This window comes from Pistacia vera, unplaced genomic scaffold (genome assembly GCF_008641045.1).
Source record: "Pistacia vera cultivar Batoury unplaced genomic scaffold, PisVer_v2 Contig956, whole genome shotgun sequence".
Classification (NCBI taxonomy): Eukaryota; Viridiplantae; Streptophyta; class Magnoliopsida; order Sapindales; family Anacardiaceae; genus Pistacia; species Pistacia vera.
The window spans coordinates 208,343-227,296 of NW_022196841.1; the positions used below are offsets into that span (position 1 = coordinate 208,343).

Here is an 18,954-nt window from a genome sequence, read left to right on the forward strand (position 1 = left end):
TAGGCTTTAAATTACCCTTATCACTTATCATTGTGTGAGATATTAAGTTATTGTTTTTCCCTTGTGAGGAGAGCTTGAGTGTAATCTATTGTCCTGTCTTCATTGTTGAACCCTAAGAGAAACTTTTCTTCAACATGACGATGGCTATGCACGTGAAGCTTGCTGTGATGGTGTGAAGTTCAACCAAAGAAGATTGAATCACTGTATAGAAAATAGGGAGTGTTTTACTACTATGGTTATCTTGCTTTGTATTTGAACTCATAAGTATTTCATAGTGAATTGCTTCCTCTAGACGTGGTCCCATGGATGTAGGCTTGATGCCAAACCATGTACAAATGAATGTGTTCTTTACTTATTTTTATGTATATTTTAATTCAGTTATTCTCAACTCATTTGCACTAAATTGGACAAATAACCCATTCAAAATAAGTTTTAATCATTTGGTAACCCCTTTAAAACTTTCAATATCCATCTGTCTAGCATACTGATAAGTTGATGCATGATTGTGCTTCCAAGAATGTTTTACCCAATTAAGATATCTCTGTTTCTGCTTTTGCTTTAACTGTTAATAATAATGCTAGCTCTTTAGTTTGACACCAAAGATTAGGCCACCCACATAGCAAAGCATATCATCATATCATGAGTTTTATACAAAGAAACTCAAGTTTGAAACCTATCAACTTCTGTGATGCCTGCCAACTGGGCAAAATGCATCAAACCAGTTTACCTAAGTCATCCTCTAGGGAAACTCTCCCTTTTTAACTCATACATAGTGACATATAGGGTCCTACACCTCTTTCTTCTACTGATGGGTTAAAATATTATGTCCAATTTTTAGATGATTTTAGTAGGTTCACTTGGCTTTTTCCACTTCAAGCTAAGGCTGAGGTGAGGTTTGTTTTTATCATATTTCACCACTTAGCTAAAAGACAATTTGGTTATAAACTCAAATGCATTCAAACAGACCAAAGAGGTGAATATAATGGCTTAATCCCTTTAACCAGTGAGGGCATGTAGTTTCGACACTCATGTTCCCATGTGCATCAACAAAATGGTAGGAGTGAGAGAAAACATAGACATGTAGTAGAAACAGGCCTAACCTTATTAGCTCAAGCATCCATGCCATTACATTTTTGGTGGCTTGCTTTTGACACTACAGTTGATCTAATTAATAGAATGCCAACAAAGATTTTACAACATATATCTCTTTATCAACTGCTTTTTAAGTTTAAACCCTCTTATGATACTTTGAAGGTGTTTGGATGTGCATGTTTCCCATTTCTTAGAGTTTTTAACAAACAAAAGTTCAGTTTTCATTCCAAAAGTGCGTCTTTGTAAGATGTAGTCTAGTCTATAAAGGGTACAAGTGTTTGAACTCTAATGGCATAATATTTGTTACTCCAAGTGTCAAGTTTAATGAAAATGAATTTCTCTTCTCATACGGTTTCTCTACAATCACTTCAGCTTCAGTGTCACAACCTGAGTCAAGTCATTCCACACCTAAATATTTTCCTTTCTTTTTTCTTAATTACTCCAAACTCTCTACTCACTTAGCTAGATTTGTATCTCCTGCAGTTGCTTGTTCTTCTAATGATTCTCCTTCAACAAGTGGTAAGACTTTGAACTCTACTCCTTCTGTTAGTCCTACATGTATTTCCTCACCCCAATCTGTTTCTACTTTATCACCTTCTCAACTACAAACTGATATGCCTTCACCACAACAGCTTTGTCAACTACAAACTAATATGCCCTCACAACAACAACCTTGTTTGCCTGGAACTATTTTAGTAGATTTATCAACCTATTAGATTCCTTTATCAAACATTGACACCTATCATCCTAATACAGGCACACATCAACCTTTATGTCAAAGTTCTTACACTACATCTTGTCCTGCAACCACATCTCAACCATCATGTCCTCTTACAATTGATTTGACTACTTCACAATTTGTTAACATTCCAAGTGTTTTAAATGCATCTAGTAATACTCACCTTATAATTACAAGGGCCAAATAAGCTAAGTTAAGTTCCATTCCATCTAAGTCATCAGTTCAGCCTACGACCTTAATACTCACTGGATCCATTGTGCCAAAACCAAATTTTGCCTAAAAAGCACTATCTAGTTCTGAATGTAAATCTACAATGCAAAGTGAGTATGATGCATTGATTTTGAACAACATCTGGACACTTGTTCCTTTTTCAAAGGATATGAACATTGTAAGCAACAAATGGGAGTTTAGAGTCAAGTACAATATAGATGGTTCTCTACAAAAATACAAGGCAGGTCGGTAGCCAAAGGTTTTAACAAGCCCCTGGCCTTGATTATTTCGAGACCTTTAGTCTAGTGATCAAGCCTTCAACTATTCGAATTATCCTTACCTTGGCAGTCACTCACAATTGGGATATTCAACAAATTGAGGTGAACAATGCATTTTTCAATTACACCTTGAATGAAGTAGTGTACATGGTTCAACCTCTTAGTTTTGAAAATTCAGCACACTCATCTTATGTTTGTAGACTAAACAAGGCCCTTTATGGGTTGAAACAGGCTCTTAGAGCCTAGTTTGATAAGCTCAAACAAGCTTTTATGCACAAAGGGTTCAAAAACTCCATCTTAGATTTTAGCTTGTTCATTCTTCATCAAAACTCATAAGTTACATATGTTCTGGTGTATGTTGATGACATTTTGTTGACTGGATCTAACATGGTTTATGTGAGTAAGCTTGTGTAGGAGCTTAATGATGAGTTTTCTCTAAAGGCACTTGGTTCTCTCAAGTATTTTCTAGGCTTGGAGACCACAAGAATAACAGTTGGAATTCACTTGAGATAGACAAAATATGCCACTGATCTATTGCCCAAACAAAAATTCTGGATGCAAACTCATGCTCTACTCTTATAACTATAAGTTCAAAGTTATTCTCAGGTGATAGAGAGCTATTCTCTTATCCTACTTTATTTAGAAGCACCGTAAGGGCAATGTAATATCTCACATTAACAAGACCTGATCTTAGTTTCACTGTTAACAAACTAAGTCAATTCCTTCAAACACCTAATATTTTGCATTGGCAAGCTTGTAAAAGAATCCTAAGGTATATTCAAGGAACCAAGGATCATGGACTTAAGTTCACACAAGTTGTTTCTTTAGAAATAGAATGCTATGCTGATGCAAATTGGGGAAGTAATATTGAGGATCGAAGATCCACTAGTGGGTATTGTGTCTTTTTAGGACCAAACTTGATTCAATTGAGCTCTAGGAAACAAAAAGTAGTAGCTCTATCCTCCACTGAAGCTAAATATAGAGCTTTGGCACACATGGTTACTAAAATTGCTTGGCTAAATAGTATGTTCACCAAATTAAGATGTCAAACACTAAAACCCCAATGATATGGTGTGACAATGTTAGTGCTGGAGCTCTTGTCTCTAACTTTGTTCTTCACACCAAAACCAAGCACATAGAAATTGATATTCACTACATTAGAGAACAAGTGTTAGCTCACAAAATTATTGTCCAATATGTGCCCTCAAAATTGCAAATTACTGATATTTTGACAAAGGCTCTGCTTGCTGCTCAGTTTGAAGACTTGAAAGGCAAGTTGAATGTAATTCTTTGTCTATCTTGAATAAAATTGTGCCAAAACTAGAGTTGTAGTCTAATCTGTGCAAGTTCAATCTGTTGAATGTGAAGTTATTGGGTTGTATTTATAATCAAGTGTAGTATTCTGTTAAAGGTAAAGTAGTTGATCTACATCGGTGATTAAGTGTAACCTTTACTGGTGTATTTACTAGTACTGATGAAGTAATTTTTTTCTATTAAGTAAAGGATTGAAAAGTATTCTAGTTGTGATGTTTTTCGTGTTGAGATGCAATGGTATTTTGGCTAGGGTGTTATGCAGTGTTCTTTAACGATTAAAGAAATTGATTGTTAAGCTGCAACTGTTCACAAGTGTTCTTTGAAGGTTAAAGAAATCGATTGTTAAGTTGCAAGTGTTAAAGTTGATTGTTAAGCTACAAGTGTTGGCAAGTGTTCTTTGAAGGTGTTCGCAAGAAGGTTAAAGAAAATTTGCAAAGTAGTGAAGCTGAAATGTTCAGTTTAAGGGAGGTTGTTGTTTAAATAAATCTTCAGTCTAAATCAAGTTTAATTCAAGTCAAATTCAAAAGCTCAATCTATTTGCCTAAGCTAAAGCACAATTTGGAAACGGTTGTAAGCATTGACTACTGGAAATGTAAATTGTGCAAGCTTAAACTGCAGGGGTAGTTAAGTTTGAGGGAGGTTGTTGGTCAATAAAGCCAAAACGATGTCATCTCAGCTCACCTCCAGATGATGTCGTCTTTGAGTCTTCAGAAGCTTAAGCTTAGCTTAGCTTACTCTCATTTTGGTAGACTGTATATAAGTGTGTTGTTAATCAAAGTTCTCATTCATTCAACTAAGAAATATAATGAAATTCCCGATTCTTCTCTCATCCCTTCTGTTGTTCTAATCTCTTTCTCCCTAAAGTCTCACAGTTTAGATGGTGGTGTCGGATTGAATTTTGGTTGTCAGAATCAACCAGAATTTGGTTTAGAAAAGTGAGACCCTAACTGTGTGGTGACAGGCAAACAGTGCGAGGTGAGTATCATCTTGCCTTTACTCATAACGGATTTTTTTACTATCCTACCCTTCTTCACAACGAAATTTACTAGCGAAATAGTGTTTTTATTAGTAAAGTGTATTTTGAAATGTTCTAGGTAGGAAAGTGTCATTAGGCCATTATTTGGGTGGAAAAAAGCCATTAACTCTAATTTAAAACAATTAGTTACATTCTCGCAGTCCTGTGAAAACTTGGTAAGAAATAATAAACTCTGAGTTTTGGTAAATTTTACTTTCAAATTGGTGTGCTTTCAAAAAGTTGTATCATATATATGCATATTTGATCAATTATATTTCAAAAAGTTATTTAATAACACAGAAAATATGTTTTTATTAATTAATTTATTAAATTTTAAAACAAAAGAACTGGATTTAGTTAAACACTAATCTTGTAACATTTGACGGCATATTATGTTGTGAATATCACCAATTTGTATAGAACAAATTCAATTGAAATTTCAATGTAACATTATCAAATACGGGGTTGACAGTCATCATCAACGATAATCTGACTATAAGTGGGCATAATGTTACTATTTTTTATTTTTTAGAAATATTTATATACTATTAATTCAATCAAATAACTCATGTATACAAAGGTTATTATTACTATTTTGACATTAATTTACATTAACTTTTATAAGCATTTTTGCAATTATTTTTATGTTTAAAATATATAATGATCATAAATTTTATATCTCTATTTAAAAAAATATTTTAATTCAAAGATTTATTTTAATTAGGTAAGTAGCAAAATTATAGTTATTAATGATCTTAAATTAAACAGTGAGAAACAAGGGTAAGGTGAATGTGATCTGGATTTTATTTGTTGGCTAAGATAAGGCTAAAGAGAGAATCTTATATTTAGTAACTGAGATTTTATCTGGTGAGGTGACAACAAAGCAGTTGCGCGCTCGAGCGCACCAGGAGGGATCACATGCATTGGTCACGTGCTTAAGGTAGGGGAAATATGAGTGGGGTAAAACATTGAGCATTTGGTGTGTGTCAACAAAGGAAAAGCAAATGGTCATCGTCAGCAAGGGAAACAACCCAAAAAACAAACCGAAATAAGCATCAAACAATCAAAGACCAAGTCCATTTAAAAAATTATCAAATTGAAACTAATCCGGCTGGGTAAAATTAACCCAACCACGACGGTATGCATGAGTCACGACCGACGAACGGTGGTTCAGATTGTGGTGTCAAATTGAATTTTTGGCTGCTAGAATCAACTGGAATTTGACTAGAAAAGCAAGACCCTAATTGTACGGTGGCCCACGAACGATGGGAGGTGAGTAGCATCCTACCCTTACTTATAATGGATTTTTTACTATCCCACCTTTCTTCATAACGAAATTTACTAATGAAATTGTGCTTTGGGTAGTCAAGTTGCATTTTAAAATGTTTTTGGTAGGAAAGTGTCAATAGGCCATTACTTGGGTGGGAAAAAATAGTTTACTCTTATTTAAAACAATTAGTTACACTCCCGTAATCCTGTGAAAACTTGGTAAGAAATAATAAATATGAATTTTGGTTGTTGATGCAAAAATTTGTATCAACCGAAGATACCCAGTCAACCTCGAGAGGGGCTAGATAAGATGTGCGCGTGGTTATTGGTAACCAGCAAGGTTGATAAAACGACGTAAACAAGTAAAGAACAAAATAGATTTTTATAATTGTCGATGGTACCAAGACTAAGCCTACATCCACTGTTATGTTATTGCTTAGAGGTGTTACAGGATTGAGAGAAATTACAAGGGGAATGGATGTGAGAGGACATTTAGCTCTGGTGAACTTCTCTCACTTAACGCTCTTTCACACGCATGAGTGTGTTTTCCTCTTGAACTTTACTAAAACTGGAATCTGTCACCTAAAACAGAGGTCGTGGGCTCTTTTTATACTTGGTCTATCTGATAGTGGTTGAAAGTGGGCATTACAGGGTTGCTTGCACGCTTAATCCCCTTAATCAGGATCTCAGTTAATAATCTCCATACTTGTGATAGATCGGGTCATACTAATGATAGCTTAATCCATGCTTATGCCAGTTGTCACCTTGTGGGGGAAGGTAAGCATTGATGGAACGACATGTGGGAGGATCCAAGTTGTTAGGCTTTGATACACCTTAAGGATGAGTGGCACAAATCTTACTGCCAAGAAATTAGACCCAACATGCGTAAGTCTTACTTTCAAATTGGTGTGCTTTCTAAAAGTTATATCATATATGTGCATATTTGATAAATTATATTTCAAAAAAGTATTCAATAAAATATAATATATGTTATGACACGCGGAAGGATCCAGGTTGTCAGACTTTGATACACCTTAAGGACTTGTGGCACAAATCTGACCGCCAAGAAATTAGACACAACATGGGTAAGTTTTACTTTCAAATTGGTGTGCTTTCTAAAAGTTATATCATATATATGCATATTTGAGGAATTATATTTCAAAAAAGTATTTAATAAAACAGAATATATGTTTTTATTAATTTATTTATTAAATTTAAAAATAAAATAACTGGATTTAGTTAAACACTAATCTTGCAGCATTTCGTGGCATATAATGCTGTGAATATCACTAATTTGTATAGAAGATAAGGCTAAAGAGAGAATCTTATATTTAGTAACTGAGAGTTAGCATGGTATGTTGCAATAAAAGCACCAACATCATAATTTAATTTGAAATCCCATATATAGATTACAACTTTAATTAACTACTCCCATATTTAGATTACAGCTTTAATTAACCATATATTATTAATTAATAATACCAACTCCATTTATGTCTTCAACACGACAACACCAACAGCTGCAAAGGAAAGACAGATGCACCCGACTTGAACAATTAAACTAAGACACCCAACTCGAACTAGTCCTTCAATGAGAAGAAGGTCTCTGCGTAAATGCAGATCCCAGTATCCCTTCGCAAATTCAGATTCGGACCTCTCCTAAAGAATCGACTTCCAATGTTGTAGAAATCCAGCCTCTCTTGCTGAGAATTGATAATAACCTCTCCATTCAGATAGCCAAGAATAAAGATTTGTGTCAGTTCATCATCAAATCCTTCCAACTTAGTCAAATCAATGGTGTACTCCTTCACCCATATCTTCTTCACTGGATCTTTCAGAATCCACACATTTGTGACCGGAGGATAGGCAAAAGTGTCCACCAAACACAGCTGCCCTTGAAGTTCCACCAAAAACATGTCGTTTCCTTCCACGTAAGAAGTCACATGTGGATGAGGAATGAAACCGAACGTTTCCGTTTCCAAATCTAGGGACATGATTAATTGATTCTCTGTGGGGTTGCATCCTTCCCACACCATCCAGTAAAACTTCTTGTCCACTAAAACGCCCCAACCAGAAACCATGACAGGGCATTCATTCTCGAGTTGTTTCCATGAGTTAGAACTCACTACGCCGCCATCTGATAAAGTCATGATCTCACATTTGATGGTGTACTCCAACGCTTCTTCATTTTTAATGTTATAGAGATGAACTAGCTTGTATTCCTTCGTTGATTGAATGTAGCCAAATCCTGCATCGACTCCACCGCAAGTGGAAGGTTGCGCCTTGGGGAGTCTTGCAATCTTCTTCATGCTGGGATTGAAGGCATAGAAAATCCCTCTGTTAACGAGACACACCAAGCCATGGCCCGATGGTATCATGTACATGTAGCCAACGACAAGTCCACGAGCTCTGAATTGCATTACGCCCTCCATGTTTGTGGTGAAGAAGCGAGCAACTTGTCTCCGATTGTCTTCCTCGTCATCATGATCAGCGGATTGATCAAGAAACAGCAACTGACGATCTTTCTGAGCTCGCTCAAGGTGTAGCTGTAAGAAATAGGGATCAGTTAATATGCCCAACCAATCTTTGGATACGCACCTGCATTTGCCTATAATCTTCACAGGAAGTCTTGAAAATATGTTGGACCTGATCTCAAGCGGGATTTTTGCCATCTCTATCTTTCTCAATCTACTCATCATTGGATTAAATAGTAGGATTAGAAAGGACTATCCTTCTTTTTTCTGTACCATAAGAAAGCAAATAGATGAACATTGTATGTGCATTTCATATGCAGAACAGATAAATAAAATCTAGTTAATGTTACACATACAAACTACATCAATCATTATTCATTTTAGCTTGTTTAGACTATTTTTAATTTTAGATTATCCAATCTTATTACAGTACATCAGCTTATATGTATGAGCTTAGTTTATATATGTAATATGACTAAAAAAAATCTAAGTACTAAAAAGACTATATTAAGAGACCCTATTTTTATTTTTATCGCTCAAAACTACCAAAAATATAACTAGTACCAGAATCCTAAATTTAGGTTTAATCATCAAGAAAACAGTACAAATGCAAGCACATCTACAACTTGGAAGCAAGGATTATCTGAGACTAAATTTGACTGTAGATAGCGCGAGGAGATCAAATGAAGGGGATTATAATTAAGAAAGGACGTGTTACAAAGTTTGACGAAAAAATAAAAATATAAATATAAAGGCATAGACTTTGGGTAATAATAATAAATTGAAGAAGTGCTTTTGTGAATGTATAACTATTAACAGTTTCCATCGCAAATGGTTTTGGTTCCCAGGACTCTGATAAAATTTGAATATTGGTAAGGAAACTTTGTGAAATTATCTTCAAAATAAAAAATAAAAATAATCCAGAAATAAGTCAAGGCAAAGAAAGTAATTAAATTAGTTTTAAGGACGAAAAACTATGGTAATGTGCTATCTAAGAGGGGCAATATAATATGCTATGTAAGAGTTGATTTATACACATAACAGTCAGTAACATAGGACTTTAATGAATAAAAATTAATAAGAATATATCTTTTATAAATAAATATACGGAAAGAAATTGATATATACAAGTACAATTCATATTGTTATTGTAGTTTACCGTTAAATACCGTTATATACCGTTATATCTATAACTATCTATCAATGATGAATTTCAACTATTAAACTATTATTATCATATTATACTGTTAATATCTTTATATCTTTAACTATTTGTTAATCATTAATTTTAATCACTCATTTACTCTTTCTTCTATGTGCAGTAGATACTAAAGTATTTTTATAATAGTCTACCATCGAAACCGTTATATCTATAACTATTTCTAAGTCATTAATTTTAACAACTTGTTCACTCTTTGATCTTTGTTTTATGTGTTAGTAGATTCTAAACTGTTATTATAATATTCTACTATTAATATCGTTATATCTTTAAGTATTTATCAATCATTAATTTGAACCACTTGTTCACTCTTTTTTTCTATGTTTAGTAGATATATACTAAACCTTTATTATATAATATTCTATCGTTAATATTGTTATATTTATAACTACTTACAAGTCGTTAATTTTTACACCTCTTTCATCACTTTTCATTGATTAGTATATTTTATACTGTTATTACAATATTGACCATTATATCTATAACAATTATTTATCAATCATTAATTTCAACTACTCATTATATCTCTCTTTTGTAATCAATAGATATTAAACTATTATCATAATATTCTACCGTTAATATCATTATTATATTTATAACTATTTATCAATCATTAGTTTCAACTACTCACTCTGTCGCACTCTTACCAGTCACACTAATTTTAGTAATTAAGTGACATATTAACAAATTGAAGAGATCAGGCAGAACAAAAATAAAGAAATGATTCACAAAAATAGACATTATACATGAATAAGGTACAAACTATAAAAATGTATAGAGAATACAAGAAAAATGAATATAGTATGGGAATATTTTAATGCTTCGTTAGTGTTATCGAAAGCATAGAGTGTCGTGATACAATTGGAATGATAAAATTAAGAAAAATGATAGAACAAAATAATAATAATTAAAGAGAGAGAGAGAGAGATCGATTTAAAGAAAATATACCTGCCGAGAAAAACTGAAACTTGATCTAGAGCTGAAACTCAATTTCCAGGGAGGAAAAAGAGAAATAGAGAGAAAGAGATGAGACTTTTAGTAACTCTAAGGAAGATGTGAGGCACCTGGCTGAATAGCTCGTCTCAATTATTTATAGTAGAATAGAGAAGGTTGGGATAAGAAGGGTTAAGATGCAAATAAATCCAATTTTTAAAAATGGAGTCCACACAACAAATGAAATAGGAGTTATGAAATAGAATTCCCTGTCTCAATGCATGTTTGCCAAGTATGATACTGATACTACAGTACAGAGAGTGAGTTTATTTAGATAACTACGCATTAAGTCTTTATTTGGTTCATGCCCTTAAAAGGGAAAAGACAACAAAAACAATTTAAATTAAGGGTTTTTCTGACTTAATAATTTGATTTCAACTTAAAATAATATATACAAATCTACAGTTACTATATATATATAATGAGGTCTTATTTAAAATTTGCAAATACATGCATCTCTTTTCCAAAACATTTCTTGTCTTATTGAGAATGTTTAANACTTGTATAACCTGAAACAACAAAGAACATTAGTCTTAAATACACATAACATTGAGGCATTTCTCAAATGTCAGTTGGATATGTACATGCTTAGTGGATACTGTATTTTCTTTATCCTCCTGGTATGTTGTAGAGGGTTTGTGACGTGGTATGTCAAACTCAACGTCGATCCCATTATCCTAAGTTAATAAGATATCGTCTAATTATTGTAAACATAGATATCATCCAACTGAAACTAATTACATATTTGTCTTCTCGCTTCTTCTGTAGTAATGGGATGACATCCTGTATATCACTCACTCTGGAATCAAGCTAGCCCAATCTTGAATCAAGTTGAGTTTGTAGGATGCTATCATGGTGCAGAACAGTTGCTCTTGGATGGCGAACATTTCTTGAACACGTTTAAGGACCGTGTCCATAAATTGTGAGTTTGCATATCCAAATATGGGGGGATCAGGTTTAAAAATAGTGTGAATCTACATCATCGAACACTGGAAACACAGGTTCATCCTATACAAGTGTAGGCACCTTTAGGAACTCTAAGAGCTCTTAGAACCAATATCTCTTTCTCTTAGATATTGCTGAAACAAGTTCCGCGTTAACATCATCTTGTCCATATTTGTAGGTTATTTATAAGAATCTCTAAAAAAAGAGGTCATCATTTAGTAATATGTATGAAAATTAGAACTATTTTGTAGAATACGTGTTTGCATCCTCTCATATCGAAATGTTTTTGGTTGTCCAGTAACCATGTGAAGTATCTTGGTTTAGGGTTTCCACTCCACCAAGCTCCCAAGATTATCAAGAACTTCATATGTCTACACAAACCAGACATGACATTAGTGAATCCATATAATCGGAAAACTAAAAAAAATGATTATATGAATAGAAATTTACCTAGAATGCCAATGAGAAACCAATAAAAGAGTATGCTTTCTATGGAGTGACCTTTGACTTCTTCTTCTTTGCCACTACTTCCTTGTATTGAGTAGGTATCACTTTTCTCATGGTTTTGAAAGTCAGATCCCAAACCCTTATGCCCTATAGATATTTGTTAAAGAGCGGCAGATAATCGACTAACTGCATTATCTCTAGTTTGATGACCTTCATTAAGTTTGCCCCTAGTAAACTAATGTGCAGAAAATATAATACCGCGAATTTAACTGCATCGTCATCACTATTGCCCCACTTGGCTTCGTCAAAAACCGCAATAAGATCATTATACGTTACTGATCTCTTATTAGGAAAATATATGTCACGTATCCAGTGTTATGGTTATGATGCAACATATGAAGCAACATTTGTGCGTTGATTAAACTCAATTCAGTAACCACTGTGAACTCTTAATGACTTAACCTAACGTCTACACCATTCACACAAAACCAAAACTCCTCATTAGGGTCTTCCTTTGTAATCTTCCGCTGTAGCACTAAATGTGTTAGTACTGTTGAATCTAGAGGCATCTAAATCCAAGAATGCCCCAAAATTGACAAACATAATCTTCTGCTTGTCACTCAATTTCTTTCGGACACTGCCTATTGTATCTTTGTTACATTTGGTAGTCACTTATGCTTTGAAATGATTCGAAGCCGAGTATTTTTCAACGACTTCTCCTATTGTTGGCTCCTCTAGTTCCCTCTTCTTGGACAACTCTACTTTTTCTGCAAACAAAGGATTCAAAGAATTCATAAGTAATAAAGAAAATATCAAATAATTAGATTATATATCCAAATTATAATAATAATAAAAAATAGCTTAATTCGTAAAACAGAGCACTTGGTGTGAAAAACTACACTAGCTAAAATCAGAACATTTTATAAGTCTTTTGGGTTTTACACCAACCCGCCAAAAAATACACCAAGTGCTAGGGATTATATGCTAATGGCGTAGAAAATTACATCAACTTGTAAAGGCTTTGTCAGTTGGCATAATTTTCTATGCTAATAGGTGTGGATTAAAGTGTCAGAATCCAGAAGTTAAGGGCTTAGCAAATATTTAACTAAGCAAACACAAAAACGCTGTCGTTTTTTGTTTCTCTCTTAAAGAGAACGAATGTCTGTATTTTCACTTTCCCTTTCTCTTCACACTCTCTTAGCTACTGACTCACTTAAGTAGCAAATCCTTACTATATTATTGATTCATTCAATCAAATACACAAATTGAAGCTTTGATTTCTTTTAAGTTTTCTCTCGATTTACGATTTTCACTTGGTATCAGAGCTATCGACTAACGTCAATCGCAAACATCTCAAACTTAAATCAATCTGGCACAAGTCTTGAGAAAATGATTCTCAACTCCAACTCAATCAGCTCAGCATTTCCGTCAAGTCTTCAAGTTGTTACTCCGAAGCTGACTAGAGATAACTACCGCGACAATTATCGATTATGGAAGTCGCAAGTTTTGTCAGTGGTGGGAGCTCACGATCTTGAAGATCACCTTACAGGTCTTGTCCTTTGCCCTCAACCTTTAATTACTGCAGATCTTGAACATTTGAATGAGTTAGGAGAAACTAGATCAAGGGAGAAAGTTAACCCTAGCTATATTTCTTGGAAAAGAACTGACAAATATCTAGTGACTTGGCTATTAGCGTCGATCTCAGAATGTATGTTTGCATCTGTGTCAAAATGTCAGTCATCTACATCAATTTGGCTGACCCTAGAAAGTGAGTTCTTAAATGACTCTAAATCCATAGCACTTCACCTAAAAACCTTACTCCAAACCACTCAAAAAGGAAATCTAAGCATTAGTGATTATGTTAAAAAGATGAAAGGAATAGCTGAAAGTTTATCAGCTAGTGGCTAAGTCATATTTGATGAAGATTTATTGCAGTTTATTTTAGATGGACTAGGCCCTGAATTTGATGCAGTAATTGTTAATCTTACTTCAAGAATTGAGTCCAAGTTCGACTCAGTAACCTTACAAGAAGCACAATATTTGCTTAGAAGTATGAAATGAGAATAGAGAGGTTCAATTCTCCAGATTTTCTCAATAGTTCTGTCAATATGGCTGCTATAAGTACTCCAGGGTCTCACACATCCACAACTATACTAATGATGTCTACTGGTAGTTTCCTGTGGCACATAATTTTCCCTCTATCCAAACTACTGCTGGTTCACAAATGTATAACCAATATCTTGCTCATGTCAGCTATTCAGTTCCTCATGTAAATGCTTTAAGTGATCAGTTTAATGCATCAATCAATATTGGGCAATATGGAGTTCCTATGCAAAACTATAAACCACCTAGCATTCCTTTTTTTGGTAGAGGCGGGGGAAGGGGAAATCCTAAAGGAAAACCCATTTGTCAAGTTTGTAACAAAATGGGCCACACTGCTGTGCAGTGTTATCATCGGTATAATTCCACTTACAATGGAACCCCTCCACATGTTGGGAGTACAAACTATGGGAGTAATCAAGTTGGTATCGGTTCTTCACCATCAAACCAACAAATTCATTCTCTTGCCTATGGTCCTAACCTGCCTTACCGTGGAAATCAAAACCATGAAAACAATGGTGGTTATCAACAACAGTAGTCTGTCTCACACTTTACCCAACAACAGCCTACACCAACCATTAATCGCACACCTTCAACCTTTAACTTACCTAGCCAACAAACACATAACTCAAACAACTTACCTGATCAACACACATCCAGTCAGCAAACACATTCCTCAATTCCTAATCAGCAAAAACATTCTTCAGTTCCCAGTCAAGCTTATTTTGATGTTCCCCATTCCCTGCCAAATAACCTATCTCCTAACCTGTCTCTTACTTTTCCCACTCATATCACATCAACTACCATCCAAGATCCAGCCTGGTATATGGATTCTGGAGCAACAGATCATGTTACTTCAGACTTGAACCAATTAAGTGCAAGTAGGAGCTATGATGGAATAGAATAGCTTCAGGTTGGCAGTGGTGAGTTCCTTAACATCTCTCATGTTGGTTTTTCCCTCTTACCTAGTACATTGCAATCTAAATCCTTATATTTGAAAAATGTGTTGTGTGTTCCTCGCATTACAAAAAATTTACTTAGCATTTCCAAATTTAGCAAGGATAATAATGTTGTGGTTGAATTTTCTACTGAATGTTGTGTGGTTAAGGACAAGGTTACCACTTACCAATCAAGTGCTGCTACAGGGAATCTTAAAGCTAGATTATATCAATTGAATTTTCCATCTGCCCTATCCTCACTGTCTCCACCAGTTAATACCTTCTTAGTTTGCTCCAAGTCTCCTACTCAAGTCACATCTAATAAGTCCACTAATGCAAAGAGTACATTAGATAGTTTAGGTTCTGTTGAAGTTTCTTCCAAAAACAGCACAGATAGTTTAGATTCTGTTGAAGTATCCAACTATGTACAGTCAAAACTTAGTTCTAGTCAGTCTCCTTCTATGACATGTGTTGAGAATAAAGATGAATCTCATGTAGTTGATTTTACATCTAATAATTGTACTTCTTTGCTAAATAATAAGAATACAATTCAATGCCATTCTGTTCCCTTACATTCTACTACTTTGTGTACTGATTCTGATTCTTTGCATTCTTTACATGTTGCTCAACTACATGCTACTAATTTGAATGATACAACTTCTAATAATTCTACAACAGCTGCATTGCATTCTCATTCACTTACTGATACTTTACATTCTCTTGACAATACTGATATTTCATCTGCTGGTCTGATACATACTACTTCTTTATTTCATTCTGACTTGATAAATGATGCATTACATTCTAAATTGCATGACTTTAGTGCACCATGTTCAGCAGCCCTAGTATCTGCATCTAGTAAAACCAGTAACACTGCTTTAATTTGGCATAGAAGAGTTGGTCACCCTCATGCTGAGGTGTTTCACAAAATCATGGAACAACTTCCCAAATCAACCTCAACCTTTAAGAACTCCAGCATATCATCTACATTGCCTTTTTGTGATGCTTGTCACCTAGGAAAAATGCATAGGAATAATTTTCCCCTCTCTCACTCAAGAGCTACTTCTCCCTTAGAACTTGTGCACAGTGATGTTTGGGGACCAGCCCCTATAATGTCTTTTGAAGGATTCCGATATTATGTTGCATTTATAGATGACTTTAGTAGGTTTACCTGGCTCTTCCCTTTAAGGACTAAAGGTGAAGTTAGATCAACCTTTATTAGATTTCATCACTTAGTTGAGAGACAATTCAACACCAAACTTAAGTGTCTACACTCTGATAAAGGAGGAGAGTCTAAGGACTTATTTCTTATCTAACCAGTTGTGGAATTCAGTTTAGACACTCATGTGCCTATGTGCATCAACAAAATGGTAGGAGTGAGAGAAAGCATAGACATGTAGTGGAAACTGGACTAACTTTGCTTGCACATGCTTCAATGCCTTTGCAATTTTGGTGGAATGCATTTGATACAACAATATTTTTAATTAACAGAATGCCTTCTTCTGTTCTGAATTTTATTTCTCCTTATCAAATTTTATTTCATAATTCTCCTCTTTATTCCACTTTGAAAGTTTTTGGTTGCACTTGCTATCCTTATTTAAGAGATTATCATCAGCATAAGTTCAATTTCCATTCAGAAAAATGTGTTTTCTCAGGATATAGCTTGGTTCATAAAGGTTACAAATGTTTAAGTCCTAGTGGTAAAGTTTATATCACACCAAATGTTAAGTTCAATGAGCTGGAATTTCCTTTTGCTCATAAGTTTAATCTATCAACCTCCACTTCCAACACTTCAGTAAAGTCTCATACTGCCACACCTATAATTAGCTTTCCTTTTGAGTCAGTTAAAACCTCAAGTTCTACTGATACAACTTCTGCTGATGGATCTCTACCTGCAACTGTATCTTGTGGTCCTTCTAATTCCTGCTCAACAAATGATCATCATGATTCAACCTCAGCAGTTAAATCCTCTTCTCCCATCTCTGATGCATCTCTTACCTTAAAATCACTTTCTTTACAGCCCTTCCTTGAAACAGATTATTTTTCTTGTTCAAACTCCCAATCTAAGTCATCAAACTCACTTATAAATTGTCCTTTAGTTGTGGATTTTACTTCCTACTCTACCTTACCTCCTCACAACTCCACAAGTAATCATTTTTCTTCCCACTGCCAACCTGAAACAGTTCCTAATCCGTCACAGTCTACTGCTACCCCTCCATTAGTTAGTCATAATATCCATCCAATGACAACAAGAACCAAATCCCAAAGTCTTCCTCCACCAAAAATTGGCTTAATATCTTTCTCTACCTCTGCTGTTGTTCCTAAACCATGCTCTGTTAAAGAGGCACTACAAAGTATTGAATGGCAAGATGCAATGAGTAATGAATTTTACAGCCTTACTTAAGAACAACACCTAATCTTTCGTGCCTCCTGTTGGTGATATGAATATTGTAGGCAATAAATGGGTATTTATAGTTAAGTATAATCAAGATGGATCTCTACAAAAGTACAAGGCTAGGTTGGTTGCTAAAGGGTTTCAGTAGACTCCAGGGCTTGATTATTTTGAAACATTCAGCCCCGTTGTTAAACCTTCCACCATTAGGATAGTTGTTACATTGGCTGTCACAAATGGGTGGGATATTCAGCAAATAGACATCAATAATGCCTTTCTGAATGGAACTCTAAATGAAACTGTATTCATGCGACAACCTGAAGGTTTTGAGCATCCTCAGTATCATGGTTTTGTCTTTAAGTTAGAAAAAGCCTTGTATGGTCTTAAACAAGCTGCTAGGGCTTGGTTTGACAAGTTAAAGGAAGATTTACTGAGTAAAGGTTTTCATAATTCAGTGGCAGATTCCAGCTTGTTTATTTTTCAAGAAGGTGATCAAAAGACATATCTTCTTATCTATGTTGATGATATCTTGATAACTGGAAGGAACACAACTTTTATCCACACTTTGATCAAAGATCTTAATGCTCAATTCTCACTTAAAACACTTGGATCAGTTCATTATTTTCTTGGTATAGAGGCTATTAAAACTGATCAGGGTATGCATCTTAAACAAACTAAATATATTCCTAACTTGCTGGTGAAAACAAGAATGGCAGATGCACACCCTTGTTCTACACCACTAGCAGTAGGTACCAAGCTGTTTGTAGGAGACAGTGAATGCTTTAAGGATCCAACTTTGTATAGAAGTACAGTGGGAGAATTGCAATATCTCACACTCACCAGACCTGAAATCAGCTTCATAGTTAACAAATTAAGTCAATACTTGCAAGCTCCTACTGAAATACAATGGCAAGCATGCAAAAGGGTTCTTCGATATCTCAAAGGAACTCAGAATCATGGCCTTCAGTTTAGACCAGTAGCTTCTTTGAACATTGAGTGTTATGCTAATACAGATTGGGGCAGCAATCTTGATGATAGAAGGTCTACTAGTGGATATTGTGTCTTCTTAGGTCCCAATCTGATTCAATGGAGCTCTATGAAACAAAAGGTAGTTGTTTTGTCCTCTACCGAGGCTGAATATAGGGCATTAGCTCACACAGCAACTGAAGTTGCATGGTTGAAGAATATTTTTTCAGAATTAGGCCTAATTTTTCCTCAGGGACCTGTCATATGGTGTGACAACCTTAGTGCAGGGGCCTTGGCTGCCAATCCTGTATTTCATGCCAGAACTAAGTATATTGAGATTGATGCTCACTATATAAGAGATCAAGTCTTGACTAAGCATTTGTTGGTTCAATACATTCCTAAAAGTTACAAATTGCTGATATATTAACAAAGGCACTCTCTACAGTTCAGTTTCAAGAATTGAAGGAAAAACTTACTGTGATTCAGTTACAATGCTCTAGCTAAATGCCCTACTGTATTATCTTCTACTGCAATGTCTGATTGAAATCAGTGGTCTGCTGGGA

The 18,954-nt window shown here is 34.8% G+C and overlaps 1 protein-coding gene across 1 annotated transcript; it reads right to left on the reverse strand.

The window, feature by feature from the left end:
* Nucleotides 1-7,497: 7,497 nt before the first annotated feature.
* LOC116121026 (F-box protein CPR1-like) lies at nucleotides 7,498-8,589 on the reverse strand. The gene has a single exon (XM_031406986.1). It carries the CDS (start codon nucleotides 8,587-8,589, stop codon nucleotides 7,498-7,500), a length of 1,092 nt encoding a protein of 363 aa, XP_031262846.1.
* Between the last annotated feature and the right edge of the window lie 10,365 nt (nucleotides 8,590-18,954).